Source organism: Natator depressus, chromosome 1, assembly GCF_965152275.1.
Source record: "Natator depressus isolate rNatDep1 chromosome 1, rNatDep2.hap1, whole genome shotgun sequence".
NCBI classification, from domain to species: domain Eukaryota; kingdom Metazoa; phylum Chordata; order Testudines; family Cheloniidae; genus Natator; species Natator depressus.
In genome coordinates this window covers 188100502-188119346 of record NC_134234.1, presented here as the reverse complement: position 1 = coordinate 188119346, position 18845 = coordinate 188100502, and the positions used below count along the sequence as shown (strand labels likewise).

The window sequence follows — 18845 nt, the reverse complement described above, 5'->3', positions numbered from 1 at the left end:
TAATAGCATTAGAATAATCATCTTGAGGGAAGGAGGCAAGAAGTGATCCAGTCCGAAGGCAGTAGGATAACTGGGTGAGGGTGTTAGGTTGGAATCATCTGAGAAGTATATAACTTCAGACTGGAACACTTCAAAAATAGCTCATTTTGGACAGCTGGGAAGAGCCAAAGTTTGAGTGGCCTTTCTATGCAGTTGATAAGTTCCTGTCATTTGGCCTCTTTATGCTGATGATACTTAGTTGTAAACATCTCTCGACATACTTTAATTACTTCTCTGCATCCACCTTTCCTGATTACCTTGATGAGGTAAATGTGTGGCTCTCTCCTTCTTTCAACAAAACATGTTCAAAGCTCTCCTCAAGCATAGCTCTGTCTCCTCCAGTTTTTTCCTGCACTCAGACTTCCTGGTTGTCTCAGTCTATAACTATCTGCCTTGAACCTGAAATTTTCTTCTTCCTCATCTCATGCTTCTGCCATGTCATTTTCTATCTATGCCACTGCGTTACTGCCACTTCTGCCTAGATCCTCATCTATGCCATTGTCCTCTCTCATATTGGCTATTGCATTTTCCTTCTCTGTGACCTCTTGAGGTCCCAGCTGTCCAGGCTCATGCATAGTCAGAATGCTGCCCTCTACTTCACATACAGAAAGAACTGTGATCTCATCACTGCAGTTCTCAAATAACTCCCCTGGGCTCTGCATTTACTGGCATTTCTGGGTCCAGTTCAAAAATGTCCTTTTATTTGAAAAGACTTCCATATTTTTTTTTCCATTTTGTCTTTCTAACCTTCTCTTCGCTTTATTGCTGGCCCTTTTCAAAATCTCACTACTAAAGTGACTGTCTTCCCCACTGCAGTTCCTGTTATCTGGAACAGCCCTCCTGTATCTCTACACTTCTTATGCTGTATTTTCAAACCTCAGCTGAAAGCAACTTTATCTCATGTTTATTTGTCTGTTTTTTCTCTCCCTTTACTAAGCTTTCTGTCTCCTAATGTGATTTCAGTCTGTAAATCGTTACATGTAAAGTTACATTGACTGTGTAATGATGCCCTGAAATAGGGTGTTTGATTGTTTCTCCTTTGATACTTAGACTCTAACAAGATCTGTAATCAGAAAATATTCCAGTGGCATTTACCTCTCCCTACCAAGCTAAAGTATCAATTTACTGTTATTAAAGGTTCAGGTAACTATTTATTTTATCTGTTAACAACATACGATAAAAAATAGAAGTACATTTGCTGTTGCCAACAAAAGGTGCTGCATTTTAGGAGACCTAGATTTATTTGAGCATTATCTGATCTGTTTCTATACCAACAGAGCTCAAGTACATCATAAAGGGAGTACTACAACTGCAGTTCTGGAGGGAGGGTGATGGTTTACATCTCAGTGACCTTTACGTTAAAGAGAGCGCACTTGTTCACTTTTCTGATGGTATGAAGTAGGGCATGAATGTAGCACTTAGCAACAGTCAAACAACATGGGGCCTTGGGATTAGCCATGTTCAGAGCAATCTTGTGCATGAGAAGTCCCGTAGGATATGATTGATCAAAAAGGCCCCTATAAATTATGCATATATGCCTTCATAGGATTAGATGTCATAGCAAATGTGGCTGTGCTATTCTTCATTTGAGTAAAATTAGCACTGAGAACAGCTGTCTCATTTATTCAATATTGCTAACTTATGTAATTGTATTTTGAATCTCATGGTTTTTTGCTCAAAGCTGGAATCATGTGAATATACCAGAATCTTACCCTTTATTATTTATTTTTTCTTAAAATGAAAGTTTCCAGCCCTCATGGTTGCAGAGATAAAGTTGATTTAAGCATAAGCTTTCAGGAACTACAGCTCACTTCATCGGATGGCTCATGCTCAAATAAATGTGTTAGTCTCTAAGGTGCCACAAGTACTCCTTTTCTTTTTGCGGATACAGACTAACACGGCTGCTACTCTGAAACCAGAGATAAAGTTGAATATGTGAACCTTAAAGTTGCAAAAGTCAGAATGCAAATAAAAAGAACTCCAAATTATTATTATTATTAAAATCTATAATTATTTTAAGATACTTGTAGCAGATCGCAGATTCACTGGTGCGGCGCCTCCTGCTGGTTGCCTAGCTCAATTCCAGCTCTCGGAGCGCCCTCTGCTGGCCAATGTCTCACCTGCCTCAGGCCCCCATGTCCCTTCTGGACCCCGGTGCCCTTTACCTCAGGGTTCTGCCCCAGCAGTACTCCCACACTCTGGGTCTCCCCTCCCAGGGGAACCCCCAACGTTTTATAGCCACCTTACCTCAGTGGCTACTGCCAATGATCCTCTATCCCCCTTTCTCTGGGGCAAACTGCAGTCTGTAATGACCGCTCATCACTGGTAAGGGGGTAGGACCAGCTGCCTTTCCCTGCAGCCCCAGTACCTCCCTAGGCCTTTACCAAGGCCTCAGCCTGGGGAGTTGCCAGGCTGGAGCTCCCCAGCTCCTCTTGCCCTTTCCCAGTATTGCTCTGCTTCCGGTACCCTGTGCTCCCAGGCAGCTAGGCCCTTCTCCCTCCAGGGCTGGAGACTGACACAGCTCCTCCCTGAGCCCTTATAACAGGGCTAGGTGTGGCCTGATTGGGTGCGGCCACAGCTGTGGCTGCCTCCCCAATCAGCCTTTAACCTTGTTTTCCAGGAGCGGGGTAACTGCCCCACTACAATACTCTTATGTTTTGGGGGGGGGGGGAGAGGGGCGCTGATGCATGAGTTTTATCATGTGAGGTTGGCCACTACGTTTTTTGGAAAAATGTATTGAATGAAGAGTTGTTGTAGCCATTTTGGTCCCAGGATATAAGTGAGACAAAGTGGGTGGGGTAATACCTTTTGTTGGACCAGCTTCTGTTGGTGAAAGAGACAAGACTCAGAGCTGCACAGAACTGAAGAAGAGTTCTATGGAGCTCAAAAGTGTGTCCATTTCACCAACAGGTGTTGGACCAATAAAAGATATTACCTCACCCACCTTGTCTCTTGCATGAAGAGTGTAATTTAGGGCTCATAACGCTGCTTGTTTGTGCCCAATCATGTATCTATTGAAGTCAATGGCAAACGTTCTGTTAACTTCAACAGAAGCAGGATTGGGCTCTTTATTGAGAAGTGCCTCAGTATTTGGAGCTTTCCTGTTGGAGCAATTGGACTGAAATGGCAATCTGCAATCATTTACATGCAATTTGGTCTTCATTACAAATTAATGAAGTGATAATTGCTTTTTGCAGTCGTCTATGTGGAGAAGATGGTGCTATTTGCTTTTTCGTACAATTAATATGTCTACATTCAAGTGCTTGTGTAAATTTGGCAGCTTAGAAAGTTGTTGGGTTAGGGTTCGGGAAACTGCAATGAAATTACTGCAATAAAATTGCATCTTCTATTGAGCAATTCTAATTCTGCAAAGAGAGTTCCTATTTTTGTTTGTATCTACCATAGGAAGTGTAAGTATATTAATGTATATATTGATGCAGACAATGGTAAATAAATCAGTTGTAAATCATTGTGAATTATTTTAAATTTCCAGATAAAATACCTGTTGTTTTGCAAGTGCTGGTCCCTGTGTGAATTCCACTGTGGCTATTTATGCTCTCCATGCACCTGAGTCCAGAAGACTTTTGCTAACAATGTCCATTGGTCTCCACCTGGGCCTTTCCTCTCCTTGTGCTCCAGACTGAGGGTATCAGAGGTGGTGCTGACTGCCTGCCTCTCCAGTTCCTTTCTACCTCTACCAGGTAGTGGTTTGAGATGGAACCCTCCAGTGTCCACAGACTGGTCATTCAAATTCTAATCCGTAAATATTGTAAATATAAATATTGGTTGTTAGTTCTTAGTTTTTAGTAGTTAGTTTAGCTAAAGGTTTTGGGAACCCCTCCTTCCAAGCTTCCTCTCCTCTGCACGCTCCCTGGTACGGGACACTGGTTATGTTCAGGATTCTTGCTTCAAAAGCTGAATCTCCTGCCCATGGTCCTTCCTGGTTTAGCAACAACCATTAGAGCTGCCTATACCGCCCCAGAGAAGCTCATACATCCACTAACTGTTGTATCTCCTGCTCTTTCCCCAGCCGAACCTGGTAAGCACAGGAGTTCAGACTTAGCGGACATCTCAGGGAGAGTGCCCTGAGGCCCCAGTCTGATCTGGACTGGGCAGATCTCCCTCCCACCCCCGTACACTGGACAGAGGTATTGAGGAGTGAGCCACAAGCACTACCACTTCTGATACAGGGGCGAGCAAGGGTAGAGCCAGAGACTCCGTCTCCCAGGCTCACCATAAGGGTAGAAAGCCCTCTCAAAATCCTAAGGAGAAATCCCCCTCCAGATCCACCTCTAAGTGGAGGACTTTCTTCACCATCACCTTCCAAGCCAAAGTGACTCTGTACCCAGTTCTGGGGGGATCAAGAGTCCATAAGGGTCACTATACTGATCTGCAGGCTTCAAAAATTGAGTGCCTCTATATTGGCACCGTCGACAGGAGCGGAACCTTTGAAACTGAGCACAGAGAGATGTGAGCCAAGGCCAGGACAACCATCAGTAGTGACAAAGTGCAAGCACCGAGAACCACATGCAGCATCATGCTTGCAGAAGCAGACATCAGCTTCCAAGGGCTGGCATGCTTCTGCTCGCAGTCTCTCTCTCTCTCTCTCTCTCTCTCTCTCTCTCTGAGTGGGGATAAATGTCATCCGTCAGGATCCAGAATCTCCCCTCCTATCAGATCTGGTCCTTACAAGGGAGATGCTGACGCCATCGATCCATGAACGCTATGACAGAAGTCAATCCCGCTTCTGCCAGTCCTGGCATTTCTGCATCACAATGGTCCTGATGGCACCACCATTACAAATGGAACCTACATTTTCCTCTTTGGGTGAATCTGACATTGGGAGGGACCAGTATCATCTCCACTCAGAGATGGGAGTCCAGGTAGGGGAGCCATAATCTCCTGGGACCTACCTTGACTTTAGAAGATGGGGTACTCCCTTTGGACTGTTGGTAACCTATCTCTTTGGGACCACTTTAACCAATCTGGAGCCTCCTCACTGGTCTTAATGATCATCATGGGAGCTGTCCATGCAATATCCTGAATTGGTACAGCCAGGGGAGCAGAGTTTTTGTTCACTCATCCTGCCCCACACTTTTTTTGGTGGTTCAAGATGCCACTGAAAGGGGTGGACAACAGTTCCCAAGGTCCACCATCTCAGATGAAGAGGCCAAAAATTTGGACCGCCTCAGAAGGAAGGTATTTACATCAAATAGGCAATTACCAGGCCTTGCTGTAAAAGTATGATTTTGTGAACTGCTGTAAGATTTCAGAATTCAGAGGCAAGTTGACTTCGCAGGATAGAGAACAATTTCAAGCCCTTATCAAGGAGGGTAAATTGGTGGCTAGAACATCCCTATAGGGGATGACAGCCTCAAGATCAATGGTAATTGCATTGTTATGCTCGGCAAATCCTGACTTTATTCCTCAGGCTTCCCCAGGGAAGTTCAATCCCCTGTGGAGGATTTGATGGAAATAGCTTATTTAATGAAAAGACTGAATTAAAGACTCAAGGGTGACCCTCTGCTCCTTGGGGATATATATGGAGACACAGAAGAAGTGTCATAGGCAGCCTCACAAGTACCACAAGCCTTCTACCACCAAAGGGGATATGAACTGCCACAAAAGTGGCAGAGGTGCAGAGAAACAAACACAACACTCCTCCTTCCCAGCCTCCTGTCAAGAAATTTTTTTTGACTGGACTCATGAGAGCTGCGATCCACCTCACAGCCACATAGGGCATCACACCTTCCTACGTAGTAGGTACTGCTTGTCAGTCACCCATAGTGGAATATTCACAGGAACCATCACTTGAAGAAGAAAAAGAAGTTACTTATCTTGTACAGTAACTAGAGTTCTTTGAGATGTGTTCTCCCTACCTGTATTCCACCTCCTGCACTCCTTCTCCTCTGTCTCAATCCTTCACTCATGATTTGTGGCAGAGGAGGAAATGGAGAGATAGTTGCTCTGCACTGCTCCTTATGCCCTTGGTCCAGAGCACAAGGAGAGGAAGAGTGCAGTAGAGGACCAATGGATGCTGCTAGCAAAAATTACCCTGTCTCAGGCGTGTGGAGTGCATGACAATGCCAGAGAAGAATATAGATAGGGACCACACATCTCGAAGAACTCTAGTTACTATATAGGTTAGTAACTGTTATTTATCATCCTATCTAATTTAATCTTGAGAGATTTCAATAATTGACCTTCTTTGTTCTGAAAACCCTACATTTCATAGTTAAAGTGCAAGAGTTGATGAGTAACATATAAATAGTTTTTTCCTTTTAGTCTTTGTCCATATACAGAAGTTGCACTGGTTTAATTTAAAGCTGCTTTTAAACTGATATAGTTAATCCAGTGCAAACCTCTATATGGACACTTTTAGTTTGGTTTAATAGTGTCTTATATCTTAAATTAAACCCATGCCATGTTCTCATGTAGACAGGCCCTTAGAAGCCCTGGAATGTGCTTAATGGAACTGGAAGCTGGGATTAACAATTCCTGGCTTTTATTCCTGACTAGGCCACTGACTTTCTATGTGACTCCTGAAAGGTCAATAGACCCTTCTGGGACTGTTTTGCCATCTGTAAAGTGTTGATAATACTTCCCTGTCTCACAAGGGTTTTGTAAGTAGGGTTGCCAACCTTCTAATAGCGCAAAACGGAACACCTGCCCCCCCCCGCCCTTCTCCAAAGCCCCACCCCCTCACTACATCCCCCTCCCTACATCACTTGCTCTCCCCCACCCTCACTCGAAAACCATATGCCTGGCAACCCTATTTGTGAAGCTTAGTGAGTTAATGTTTACCATGGAATACGCTGAGATCATTGGATGGCAGATGCTGTATCAGATGAATGCTGATCAGAATCAAAACTTAAATGCAGCACTGATGTGGGTGCACTGAGGAAGGCACTTCTTTGGAAAAAAAAATCCGATCTGTCCTGAAGAATAGTTGTGGTCCCTCTGAAAATATTTACTTCCATTTACTTCACACATTCCAAAATTTGTACCATGCAGGAGCTCTTTTTTAGGACTGAGTATTCCCCAGTTATATTACATCAGGTTGCTGGCATGACATAGGGTTTGCATTTTTGAATCTGTTGTGTGTATCTCTAAGAGTGCCAGTGATGTGTGAGGTGAATTTCTGTAACAGCTAAAAACAGCCAGACTTCAGTATGACAACAGTTGTATTCAGTGGTGAGCTGCCAAAATCTTAACAACCGGTTCCCTATAAAAAGTTCTGATTTAAGGGATGTGCCCCAGTATGTATTTTTTGTACCAACAGGGTTACCATATGTCCGTATTTTCCCGGGAGGAATTTTTAAAATTTAAAAATTCCTACCGCACGGCGATTTAAGAACCAAAAAGCCTGACCTGTCTGGGAAAATATGGATGTATGTTAACCCTGCCTAAAGTTCTTTTTTAAAAAGATGGGCCTGAACTAGAAATGAGCTCCGTTTCACATGTGTGGGTCCCCGCCACTCCCTGAGGGTGTGTTAGGGTGACCAGATGTCCTGATGTTATAGGGACAGTCCCGATTTTGGGGTCTTTTTCTTATATAGGCTCCGATTACCCTCCACCCCCGTCCTGATTTTTCACACTTGCTGACTGGTCACCCTAGGGTGTGCACATGTGTGGGTCCCAGCTGCTCCCTGCCCCCCTCATTGAAGCAGGTGTGCAGGGTTACTGCCCTGGGAACTGCAGGGCACCAGTGAATGTGGGGCAGCTTTAGACAGGGGTGTGGGGCAGGGCTAGCTGGAGGCAAGGGGTGCGGAGCTGGCTGCAGGCAGGGCATGGAGTGCGGAGCTGGCTGGAGACAGGAGGGTGCGGGGTTGGCTGGAGGCAAGGGGATGTGGGGCTGGCTGGAGACAGGGCAGGGGCTGACTGGAGGTAGGGGCTGGCTGCAGGCAGGTCAGGGGGGTGCAGGGCTGGCTGGAGACGGGCTGGCTGCGGGCAGGGCAGGGGGTGCGGCAGGGGCTGGTGCGGCCAGGGCAGAGGGTGTGGGGGTGGCTGGAGACAGGGGCTGGCTGCGGGCAGGGCAGGGGGTGCGGCAGGGGCTGGTGCGGGCAGGGCAGAGGGTGCGGGGGTGGCTGGAGACAGGGGTGGCTGCAGGCAGGACAGGGGGTGCGTGCGGCAGGGGTTGGCTGGAGACGGGGGCTGGCTGCAGGCAGGGTGGTGGGTGTTCACGGGGAGAGCAGCAGGACGCAGCCCAGGCCCAGCAGAGCAGCCGGGGACCCACCAGGCAGCATTGGGAGCCCCAGGGCCAGGGGAGCAGCAGCAGCAACAGGGCTTGTGCCCAGGGCCAGGGGGCAGCCCACATGGCTCCCGTAGTGCAGCGCCCCCGGCGGCCGGAGGAGAAATTGCATCACTTCCCGGCCAGAGCCCATCAAAGCCTCAGCGCCCCATGCAGGGAATCGGGTTAACAACCAGTTCTAAAACTGCTTCAAAATTTAACAACTGGTTTGCGTGAACCGATGCGAACCGGCTCCAGCTCATCACTGGTTGTATTCCCGTGTGTACATGTAGTCCCCTTTAAAACTATAAGAATAGGTTTGGGAGTTGTAACAGGTAATTTATAAGTCTCAAGGTTGGGTGTATTTTGTCTGTCGGTTTTCTGTTTTGTTTTCATTTTAAAATGTTAGTCTCATAGACTCATAGACAGTAAGGTCAGAAGGGACCATTATGATCATCTAGTCTGACCTCCTGCACAATGCAGGCCACAGAATCTCACCCACCCACTCCTGCAATAAACCTCTCACCTACGTCTGAGCTATTGAAGTCCTAAAATCATGGTTTAAAGACTTCAAGGTGCAGAGAATCCTCCAGCAAGTGACCATGCCCCATGCTACAGAGGAAGGCGAAAAACCCCCAGGGCCTCTGCCAATCTGCCCTGGAGGAAAATTCCTTCCCGACCCCAAATATGGCGATCAGCTGAACCCTGAGCATGTGGGCAAGATTCACCAGCCAGGTACCCAGGAAAGAATTCTCTGTACTAACTCAGATCCCAGCCCATCTAACATCCCATCACAGGCCATTGGGCCTATTTACCATGAATAGTTAAAGATCAATTAATTGCCAAAATCATGTTATCCCATCATACCATCTCCTCCATAAACTTATAGAGTTTAATTTTGAAGCCAGATAGGTCTTTTGCCCCCACTGCTTCCCTTGGAAGGCTATTCCACAACTTCACTCCTCTGAGTCTTTCACATAAGTCAGGCTCCATTCTTCAGTTGATGGATATTCTGAAATTGCTAGCAATCAAGAACCTGTCCATGGTGACTGTAATAATGCGTAAAGTGCATGCTGCATGGCAGCAGCCTGATGTTGGTGTTGATGTCCTAGAGCTTGTCCTGTATTGAAACAAAAAGATGGTTAGCTATGCTGAAGAATTCAAACAAATATCTGCAAAGTTCAGTCCTGTGTATACTCCTTATTATTCAATACTTGTGAACATTTGCATGTCCAAATTCTTGTTTGCTTAATGTTTTGGTGGAATGCAGTGTTCTTAGTCATTTGCAAACAGTATTAATATACCAATAAGAGCTGCTCACCGCTTGCTTTTGTTCATTTAAAAAGTTGTTATAGTCATCCATTCAGGGAGCAGAAAAAATACTGGGGTATTTAAGAGTCCAGTCACACATGCTGAGTGACTTAGGGCAGGTCTACACTTAAAATGCTGCAGCGGGAGACCTGCACTGTGCAGCTGCACCGCTGTAGTGCTCCAGTGAAGATACTACTCCATTGATGAGAGAGCTAATCCACCCCAAGAGAAGCAATAGCTTTGTCGACGGGATAAACCCTCCCATTGACATAGCGATGTCTACACCAGGGGTTAGGTCAGTATAACTGTGTCGCTCAGAGGGGTGGATTTCTCACACCCCCGAGCGACGTAATTCTACTGATGTAAGTTTGTAGTGGAGACCTGGCCTAATGGAGAATACTTAAAGTGAGCACTCCCCGGATGATTTTTTTTCTCTGTAAAGTAACCTGCAAATATTTGTGTTTAACATTATGGGGGCAGATATTGGGACTGGTTCATGAATATTTTGCAAATGGGAAAAATACATACATTTGCTAGATAAAATATCCACAAATATTTGTAAGATGGGACCATATTTATAAAATACCATTGTGATGAATGTGGTGTAAAATCCTGTCTAGCACTGGGAGGACCTGAGTAATCAGGATGCTATGAAAGGTAAGCTAATGTTTTTTTTTTTTTTTAAATAATTGTGGTTGCAAAGCTAAAGTGGACTGGGTCATGAGACCAAGTGAAATAAACAGAAATCTCTGAAGTAGGTTGCTTTCTAGTGAGAGGCATCTAAAGAAACTGTTAAAGTCCTAAAATTTCATTATGAACTAATTGAATTCCAACAGCGGCCAATGACAGACCATGAATTTCTCTTGAGATGTCTGTTTAAACCTTGTAAGGGACTCTTTCAACTGTTTAGAGTATGAGGATATACACAATGATCAGCCTTAAAAAAAAGACATCACTGGTTACCATTTAACATCTGGTGCATCAAATGCCCCAATAACAACTGTGTGGATGAAGGCAGTCCATCACTATACTCTTGAATGAACTCACACAGAAAAATTATAAAAGACAAAAACACCAGTGGGCAAACACTTCTCATAAAACAATCACTCCATATCTGACCTCTCAGTCCTTGTCCCCGAAGGAAACCTCCACAACACCTTCAAAAGATGAGCTGGGGAGCTTAAATTCATCTCTTTGCTAGACACTAAAAATCATGGACTCAGTCAAGACACTGTTTTTATGTCTCCTTAGAGTAACCTGGAGCCCACTAACCCTCCTTTATCCTATGACTGCAGAGGTGTTAATTGCTGACTTCACCTTGAATGGTCTCTTGCAATGTGTACTAACTCCTTAGCGATCTCTTCCACCTTGTGTTTAGCGGTGACATTCACATTACCTTTCCCAGACCTGAAGAAGAGCCCTGTGTAGCTTGAAAGCTTCTCTCTCTCACCAACAGAAGTTGGTCCAATATTTTTTTTTTACCTCACTCACCTCGTGTCTCTCATTTAAAAAGTCAGCATTTAACAGTTGCCACTTCTAAGTATAGGGAAATAACTATCAATTTTCTTGTAAAATTTGTGGTAACTTGATAAATGTTGACTACTTAATGGTAACTGCTACGTATGCTTAATGTATTCATGGGAACAAGAAGTGTGTGTTTGACAAGGTTTTCCCATCAAATGTCTAGGTAAAGCAGGGCCATTTTCTAAAGTGGAATCAGACCCTTCGTTTTGTTGTTTCATCATTATGTGAAGCTCTAAATGCAATTACTATTGCTGTTGACATAATCAGTATACTTAATATATTTCTTTCTTTTTTTTTCAGTGGGAAGAGATTAGTGGAGTTGATGAACATTATACACCAATCAGAACTTACCAGGTATGCAATGTTATGGATCACAGTCAGAACAACTGGCTGAGAACAAACTGGATTCCACGCAACTCAGCTCAGAAAATCTATGTGGAGCTCAAGTTTACCTTGAGGGACTGTAATAGCATTCCTCTGGTTCTGGGCACTTGCAAAGAGACCTTCAATCTATATTATATGGAGTCTGATGATGACCATCTGGTCAAGTTCAGAGAACATCAGTTTACAAAGATTGACACCATTGCAGCTGATGAGAGCTTCACTCAAATGGATCTTGGGGATCGAATTCTCAAGCTCAATACAGAAGTTCGTGAGGTGGGACCTGTCAGCAGGAAAGGTTTCTACCTGGCTTTTCAAGATGTGGGTGCATGTGTTGCCTTAGTATCAGTGAGAGTGTACTTCAAGAAGTGCCCTTTCACTATAAAAAACCTGGCCATGTTTCCAGATACAGTACCTATGGACTCTCAGTCCTTGGTGGAGGTGCAAGGTTCTTGTGTCAATCACTCAAAGGAAGAAGACCCACCCAAGATGTATTGCAGTACAGAAGGCGAATGGCTAGTGCCCATAGGAAAGTGTTTGTGTAATGCCGGCTATGAAGAAAGAGGCTTTGAATGCCAAGGTAACAATGCACTGCATGTTCACCGTTCAGTTATTAACAAGGGTTTCACCATCTGTCTATGTTCCATATATTGGCTTCTGTTAATTTTTTAGAAGCTAATGAGAGATTTATTAGATCACAAAATTGCTCATTAAAGTAGTTCTTGTTTAATTTGTGTAAATAATGTTATTTAACCATGTGTATTTATTAGGGTTGAGTAAATAATACACAGCTAATACTGAATTCAGTAAATCTAGCCTTGCTTCCCTCTCACAGACTTTCTATCAGCCCATTACAATTTCTTCAAATGTATATGTTGTGTCAAAGTATTTGAATTTTTTTAATTCTGGCTTGATTGCTTGCAGTCCTCTGTGTTTAGTATTTGATATGTGAGTTGTGTTGGTTAGTTGTACCGGTCCTGTAAAATACATGGTATTGATTCTAGTTCCAAATTGGTTGTGTGTGCAAATGCTTGCAAAGTGAATACTAATGTTTGCAGATTCTAAGTTACAGTTCTATGAATCCTCAAACTTTTGACTCAAAAGCATTTTCTGAAAACGTGTAAGTCAGTGAAACTTGGTTAAGTGAAAACTCCTAGAAATGGAACAGGCTGGGGCTTGAGATTGGTTAAAGCCAAGTTACTGAAGCATTTGAATCTAGATTCATTTGCAAATTGCTTTCAACATTTGCTCAGCTGTCTCAATGAAATTATGATTTTATGTTTTGCATTTTACTCAAAGATACTTGGCTCTTTCTTTTAGTCTCTTGGTGCCTTGGTCAGTAATTTGACTGGTCGCTACGGACTCGAGATGGTCAAAACTCAGAATTTCCATTTTGTGGGAAATGCCATTTTGTAATTCATTTTCATTATGAAAAAGTTTTGCTGTTAAATCCTTAGCCTCTTCGTGTCAACAAAAGTGCCAGTTATGATGATGATTCTTGAAATGTGCTCTTAGAAAAAAGGGTATTACAATTATCCCAGCAAACAGCTAGCGCAATAAGTTGTCGTTTAGACCATTACCTTAAACTGCCTCGAGACTGGTAGACTCCTTTTACATAGGCCATCCAACAGTCTTTATATGTGTAGGAGAAATCGTGGGAGCTGGGAGCACCCGTCTCCGATTCCGCAACCAAAGCTATGCAATTCTGAGTCCCATTCTAACGAAAATAGCTTTCCCACAGAATGTGAGAGAGGAGGATGGGAGACCATAGGGACCAAGTGTACATTGTGTGTTGTTTCCTTGGAAAGGGTGGCTCAAGGAGCTGAAGTTTTTATGTATTTTTTCCTATAATTACTGATAGACAAATTTAAAAAACCCACAAATTAGATTCTTCTATTAGACCCTGACATCAATAGGAGCTGGAGTTTTATTGTTCAGGCACCCATGATCTCTGGGCCTCCTATAGCCACATTTTAAATTCCTGAAAAGTTTGGGGAAAACATTGGTATTACTCTAACCACCATATATACTCTTGCTATAACATTAGAGTCCTTGTCTCTGTAAATGATGAAAAGCCCTTGGTTTAGAATTAGTCACACAGGGGCATGAAAAGACAGTCACTCCAGAAAGTATCAGGAAAAAAAAAACTGAACGAATGATGAAGTGTTCAGTAAAAAAAGATATTTTTTCCCCTTGCGATCAGATTCTGTTCTCAGATGAAGCATGTGCTGTTCCTACTGAAGTCAGCAAGGGTTATGTGTCTGCTTTTTAGGGCAGATTTTGACGGTGAATTTAAAACACAAAAGCCGACACTAACACTGCAATCATTTCTTGGCATCAGGTTCTTCTGTCCTGTTCTTTTGGCTTCAACTGCATATGTTCATCAAATGGGCTTTGTATGATTAGACCATTCACAGAAGTGACGGGACATTCTGGTTTGTTCTGGCTTTGCATGTAATGTCCTGCTGCCCTGACAACTTTTATCGAGACTCATATTTGTCAAATATTTTCACCCTGGTGTGATTTAAGTGGCACTCTCAAAGCAGTTGGTAATCCAACCCCTCACCGCTGTTGACGTCAGTACCGCAGCAGGAATCGGAAAGCTTGGAATGGAGTTCAATTTTTCACATACTTTTTAACTGACCACTTTGGCTCAGTTTGGCTGCTTCTGCCCTTTTTTTGCTTGTCAGCAACAGGACTAGAGATTCAGGATTGTGGTGTTTGGAGTAGACACAAAATGGGGTTACAAACATAGGCTTGAATGAATGGGGAATTGGAAATAATATAGTTCCCCTACTTGAAATTAATTTAATATAATCTGAAGAGGGAAAAGCAATAATATAGCACTGCTTATCTTCAGAGTGCTTTAAAAACATTTAATTATGAAAGGGATTTTGCCAGTTGAGCCTGTGTGGAAACACTTTATGAAGTTCTGATTTGCTTTCACACCAGCAATTTTTATTGTATTCTATCTCTGCTCTAATACTGGTCCTTATAAGGATTTCATAACAGATTTTCAAATACACAGTCAGCTTGCATTAGAAGAATATTGTCACTGGTAATGAAATTAAGCACTCTAATGAGGTCTGATGAGTCCGTAAAGTTGGTTTTGAAATCATCATGCATAACTTCTCTTCATATTGGCAAAAATGTTGTGGCCCAATCTTGCCCTCAAATAAGCAGCACACACACCATTTTTCACAAACATTTTAAAGACAGTCTTGCTTCTACTGCATGCCAAGGAAATGAGTAAGTTTTCGGGGCATAGGCTCTGGACTTAGCTGTTACAAATGTGATTTGAAAGTATTGCTTCATGTTTGTTTCCATGTTGTTAAGTCAAGATCAGACAAATTGACTGACTTAGTTTTTGGCCCCAATCTTGCATTTGACAGTGTGTGAGCCTACGGCTGCTCCAGTGCAAACCCCTATTGATTAGGGGGCTTCATGTGGGCTAACTGTCTGCCTGCATGCTAACAATTGCATAATCAGGGCTTTATTTTACTTCAGGAAAGCAAAATGTTGTTCTTATTCATATTTTCTTTGTTCTTTCTTGTAGACACCTTTGTTCAAATATGTGTGAGGGAAAGACACTTTTAGAAAATGTACAGTTAGTCCTGTTGAGGAATTTGGCTTATTTAATCCATTTCAGGGTAACTGTTAAGATTTAGGCTCTTATCCTGCAAAGGACCTACACCCACGTTTGAATTGGGGCACTGTGGTTAGTCCCAGTTAAAATCAGTGAAACTACTTGGTACGTAAAGTACACCCGTGTGTAAGTCTTTGCAGGATTAGGGCCTTGGAATGCTATAAACATTACTGAAGCCTCTTACTGAGTGAGATGCTTGTTATAAATGTGGACAGCAATATGTGTTTGGGTTTTGTTCTCTTCACATAACTTTGCCAGTGTGTTAGGGGACTTGACTTATAGCACTCTTTCCCAATGACAGAATTAGGCTTCGGTTGAATAAAGACTACCAATTTTATGTTGGACTCTGTGGTAGTTTTCTGATGTTTGCTTAGAACTGGATTTTCACCTGACTTGTTCCAATTCAGCTGTAAATCAGATTTGAACTTCCGGTGTCAGTCCCTGGACGTGGAAGATGGATGTGTGAAAGGATTACATGACCTAGCTCCGTTCTTCCAAAGCAGTGACATTTAATTTTTAATTCTTTAGAATGAAGAACTATGGGAAACTTGTGCACAAGTTTCCCAAGAGACCATTATGGATATCTTAGAAATTAGATGTTATGTCTCCTAGTCCGTTCTCTACCAATAAAGGACTGTTCTCTGGTGTAATTTTGCTTATATGTTGCATTTAAATGTCCCAAGTGATGGGTGGCTTCCACCACTTCCCCTTGTGATATTATTTCACACACTAATAGAACTCTCTGTTAGAAAACTCTTCCTGCTAGTCATCTTGATATTTCTCTTTCTTAGTTTCATCCCCCATTCTCCTAGTCATGCCCCTTTCCAGTATGCTTTATAACTCCTTTCCTTTTTTTGGTGTTTGCACCTTTTAAATATTTGTAGACTGTTCTCATTTCTCTACACTTAGTCATCATCTAATCAAGCTATACTTAATTTTTTTTTAAGTTTACCTTCAGTTGTCCATGACTCTTCAAAAGTAGCTGTCAGTGGTACAGCAAATTCATTTGGTAATTCTCTATCCTGCATATTGACCATATGTATATCTTTAACTAATGGTTTACCTATTTTTTATGAAGGCACCCTATCCTATGGTGATAGTTGCCATATAAGTACCTAGATAGGTGAATGTCTGTTTTTATAAACTTTGACTCACTTCCCAATTATTCAAATACATTTTCTGTTTTTTTCTTGGTGACCTGGAGGAATTTTTAGTTGTGTCTTAATGATCATATCTTTTAGGATTTCCTATCTGCCTTTTACATGGCTGGACTTTAATATGTCCACTTATCAACAATTACTCACAAAAGTATTCTGTTTCTTTAATTTTGGTCTCCTGCAATCAGGGGCGGCTCTAGCAGTCGCCGCCAAATTGCTGCCGCGGGACACGGGCTGCCACCCAATTCTGAATGCCGCCCCAAGCACCTGCTTGGAAAGCTGGTGCCTGGAGGCGGCCCTGCCTGCAATTAAACACTTTGCACTGCTGCTTCAATCTGTGAACCTACTAAGCCCTGGGTCACTGGTTCCAAATATCATATTATCAATCAGTTTCTTTCCATTGGTAAGAGCCAAGATGGTGTCTTCTCCAGTTGGAATCTTTTCTACAGAATGACAGAGAATACAGAAATAGTCCTTCTCTAGTAATACAGTGGACATTTATATGACTCTGGAGAATCTTCATCTGGTATATTGTGATCAGTTATGGGTACCTCATAACTAGAAAGATTTAGATAAACTGGATGCTCTCCAAAGAAGGACAAAAATGAATGAGGATAATAAGAATGTGTATAGCATGACTAATTAATACTCTGGGGTGTGTGCGAGGGTCCATGCTAAATTTATACTGTTCCAGAAATGAAGGAGGAAGACTAAGTAAATTGCAAAAGGTGCAAGGGTTTATAACTAGGAAGAATGAGATGAAAAACAATTAAAAAGGAAATTTAGGTAAAATATTAGAAAAATTAGCCTGACAACTACCTATGTAATAATCTGGAAGTCTCCCAAGGGAACTTTGCAAACATACAATGGGAAATTGTGTCCCCATTTGGGAGTAAAAATGAACTTACATTCACTTGAGTACTTTTTCAACAAGTGACACTTCAGAGCACAACACACATTGTGTTTCCAAATGGTAGAACAAAAATAAATTGACAAGCCTGAGGAGAGTGGCTCTCTAAGCACACAAGTACATGTTCCTCTACATGCTAGCATTATAAACTGCAGTTTAAAATTTAGATGGTGGATTTCTACTTTTGAGTAATCCTGATTTACTGTAATGTTTTGCTCTGCATTGTCAAAATTCAAATTGTTGAGAGGTTGTATAAAGGCATTTATGAAATGGTTTTTATTTTTTGTCCTGTCAATTTCCTGTGTGATAAAGTTTAAAACTTCAGCTACAACCGACAGACAAATGTTATATAACAAAATACAAAAAAACCTTTGAAGGACTGAATCCAGTAAACCTTCCTCATGCAGATAGTTCTTACTCAACTGAACAGTCCACTTAAGTAAAAGGAGAAAAATGTTACTGGGAAGTTGGGGGGAAGGTAAATTATGTGTAACATACATGATTATCGCAGAAATGCTTTCTCAATTTCTCTACCAACACTAAATTATTCAAACACTTAAGCTCTATGGTGCAATGTCTCAAACTAGATTTATATCTCTCAATTCATGGAAATATGAAAAGAATGCCAAACCTACCTATATAAATCTGAACAATCTCATTTTTGTTGAACTCTTTCAGAGGAATGAATACTGTATTTCTGAGGTATAGTTATGAAAAATGATATTAATACACTGTGAGGAATTAAAAAGGAATTGAAGAGAGAGATGTTTAAATATAAATAACAATTTTGGTCTCAGCATACTTAATTATAAGTTTTCATCTACCAATAATTGTATTCCTGCTTTCAACAAACATTTTTTGAATGAAGGGAGGGAAAGGAGCAATTAGGAGTTATTTAACGTGGTGCAAGTGGGAGCACACAGGAGTGGGGACATGTAGTGTGTTTCTGAGCAAGGTTTATTGATCTATATGCTGCCAAGATCAGTAGTTTCCCCATGAAATGGCTAACTATCTGACAGATTGCAGATGCAATCAGGGACACTAAATTAGACTACTAATTACGGTTATGCACCTATCTACAAGATCATATTGTACTTAATTAAAAACTAAAAGGTTGTTACACTAGGACTGCACAATCACATAGTGGCAACAGTAACATCAAAAGTTAGCATTTATATGGTGTCTTTACAGAAATCTGGAAAAGCCACAAAATCAAGCACTGGTCCTACACTATAAACATTTATTAGGAAACCGGAATTTGAAATGTTATTCATTTTAAGTTTGAAAAAGTTGTTTGTTTTTAACACCAAAACCAAATTTTTTAAAGGAGGATTGCTAAGCTTTTTTGCTATCTATCTAAAATTACATTACGTAGAGATAACTATAAATTACAACGTATGCATTACTTATAACTATGAAATATGCACTGTTCTCATTCAGTTCAGATCCTAAAAGTTCATGAACAGAACTCTAGGCAGGATTTTCCCAAGTGTTCAGCACTGGCCTAACTCTTCTCCCTGAAAGTCGATGGTAACCATATCCTCTCTGATTTGAATGTCATAAGCAGAGCCAGATGAATAATTAAAAAATCAGGTAACTTATTTACAAATATTGCAAAATAAATTTAATATGTAATTTGCAAACATA

At 41.9% G+C, this 18845-nt stretch overlaps 1 protein-coding gene across 4 annotated transcripts in view; it reads left to right on the top strand.

Annotated features, from left to right (window-relative positions):
- LOC141999275 (ephrin type-A receptor 3) overlaps positions 1-18845 on the top strand; it is a 303677-nt gene that overhangs the window by 86482 nt on the left and 198350 nt on the right. For all 4 annotated transcript variants that reach the window (XM_074972523.1, XM_074972542.1, XM_074972515.1 and 1 more), the window contains exon 3: positions 11405-12065. In XM_074972523.1, coding sequence (XP_074828624.1) covers positions 11405-12065 — 661 coding nt within the window. The remainder of the gene's footprint in view (positions 1-11404; positions 12066-18845) is intronic.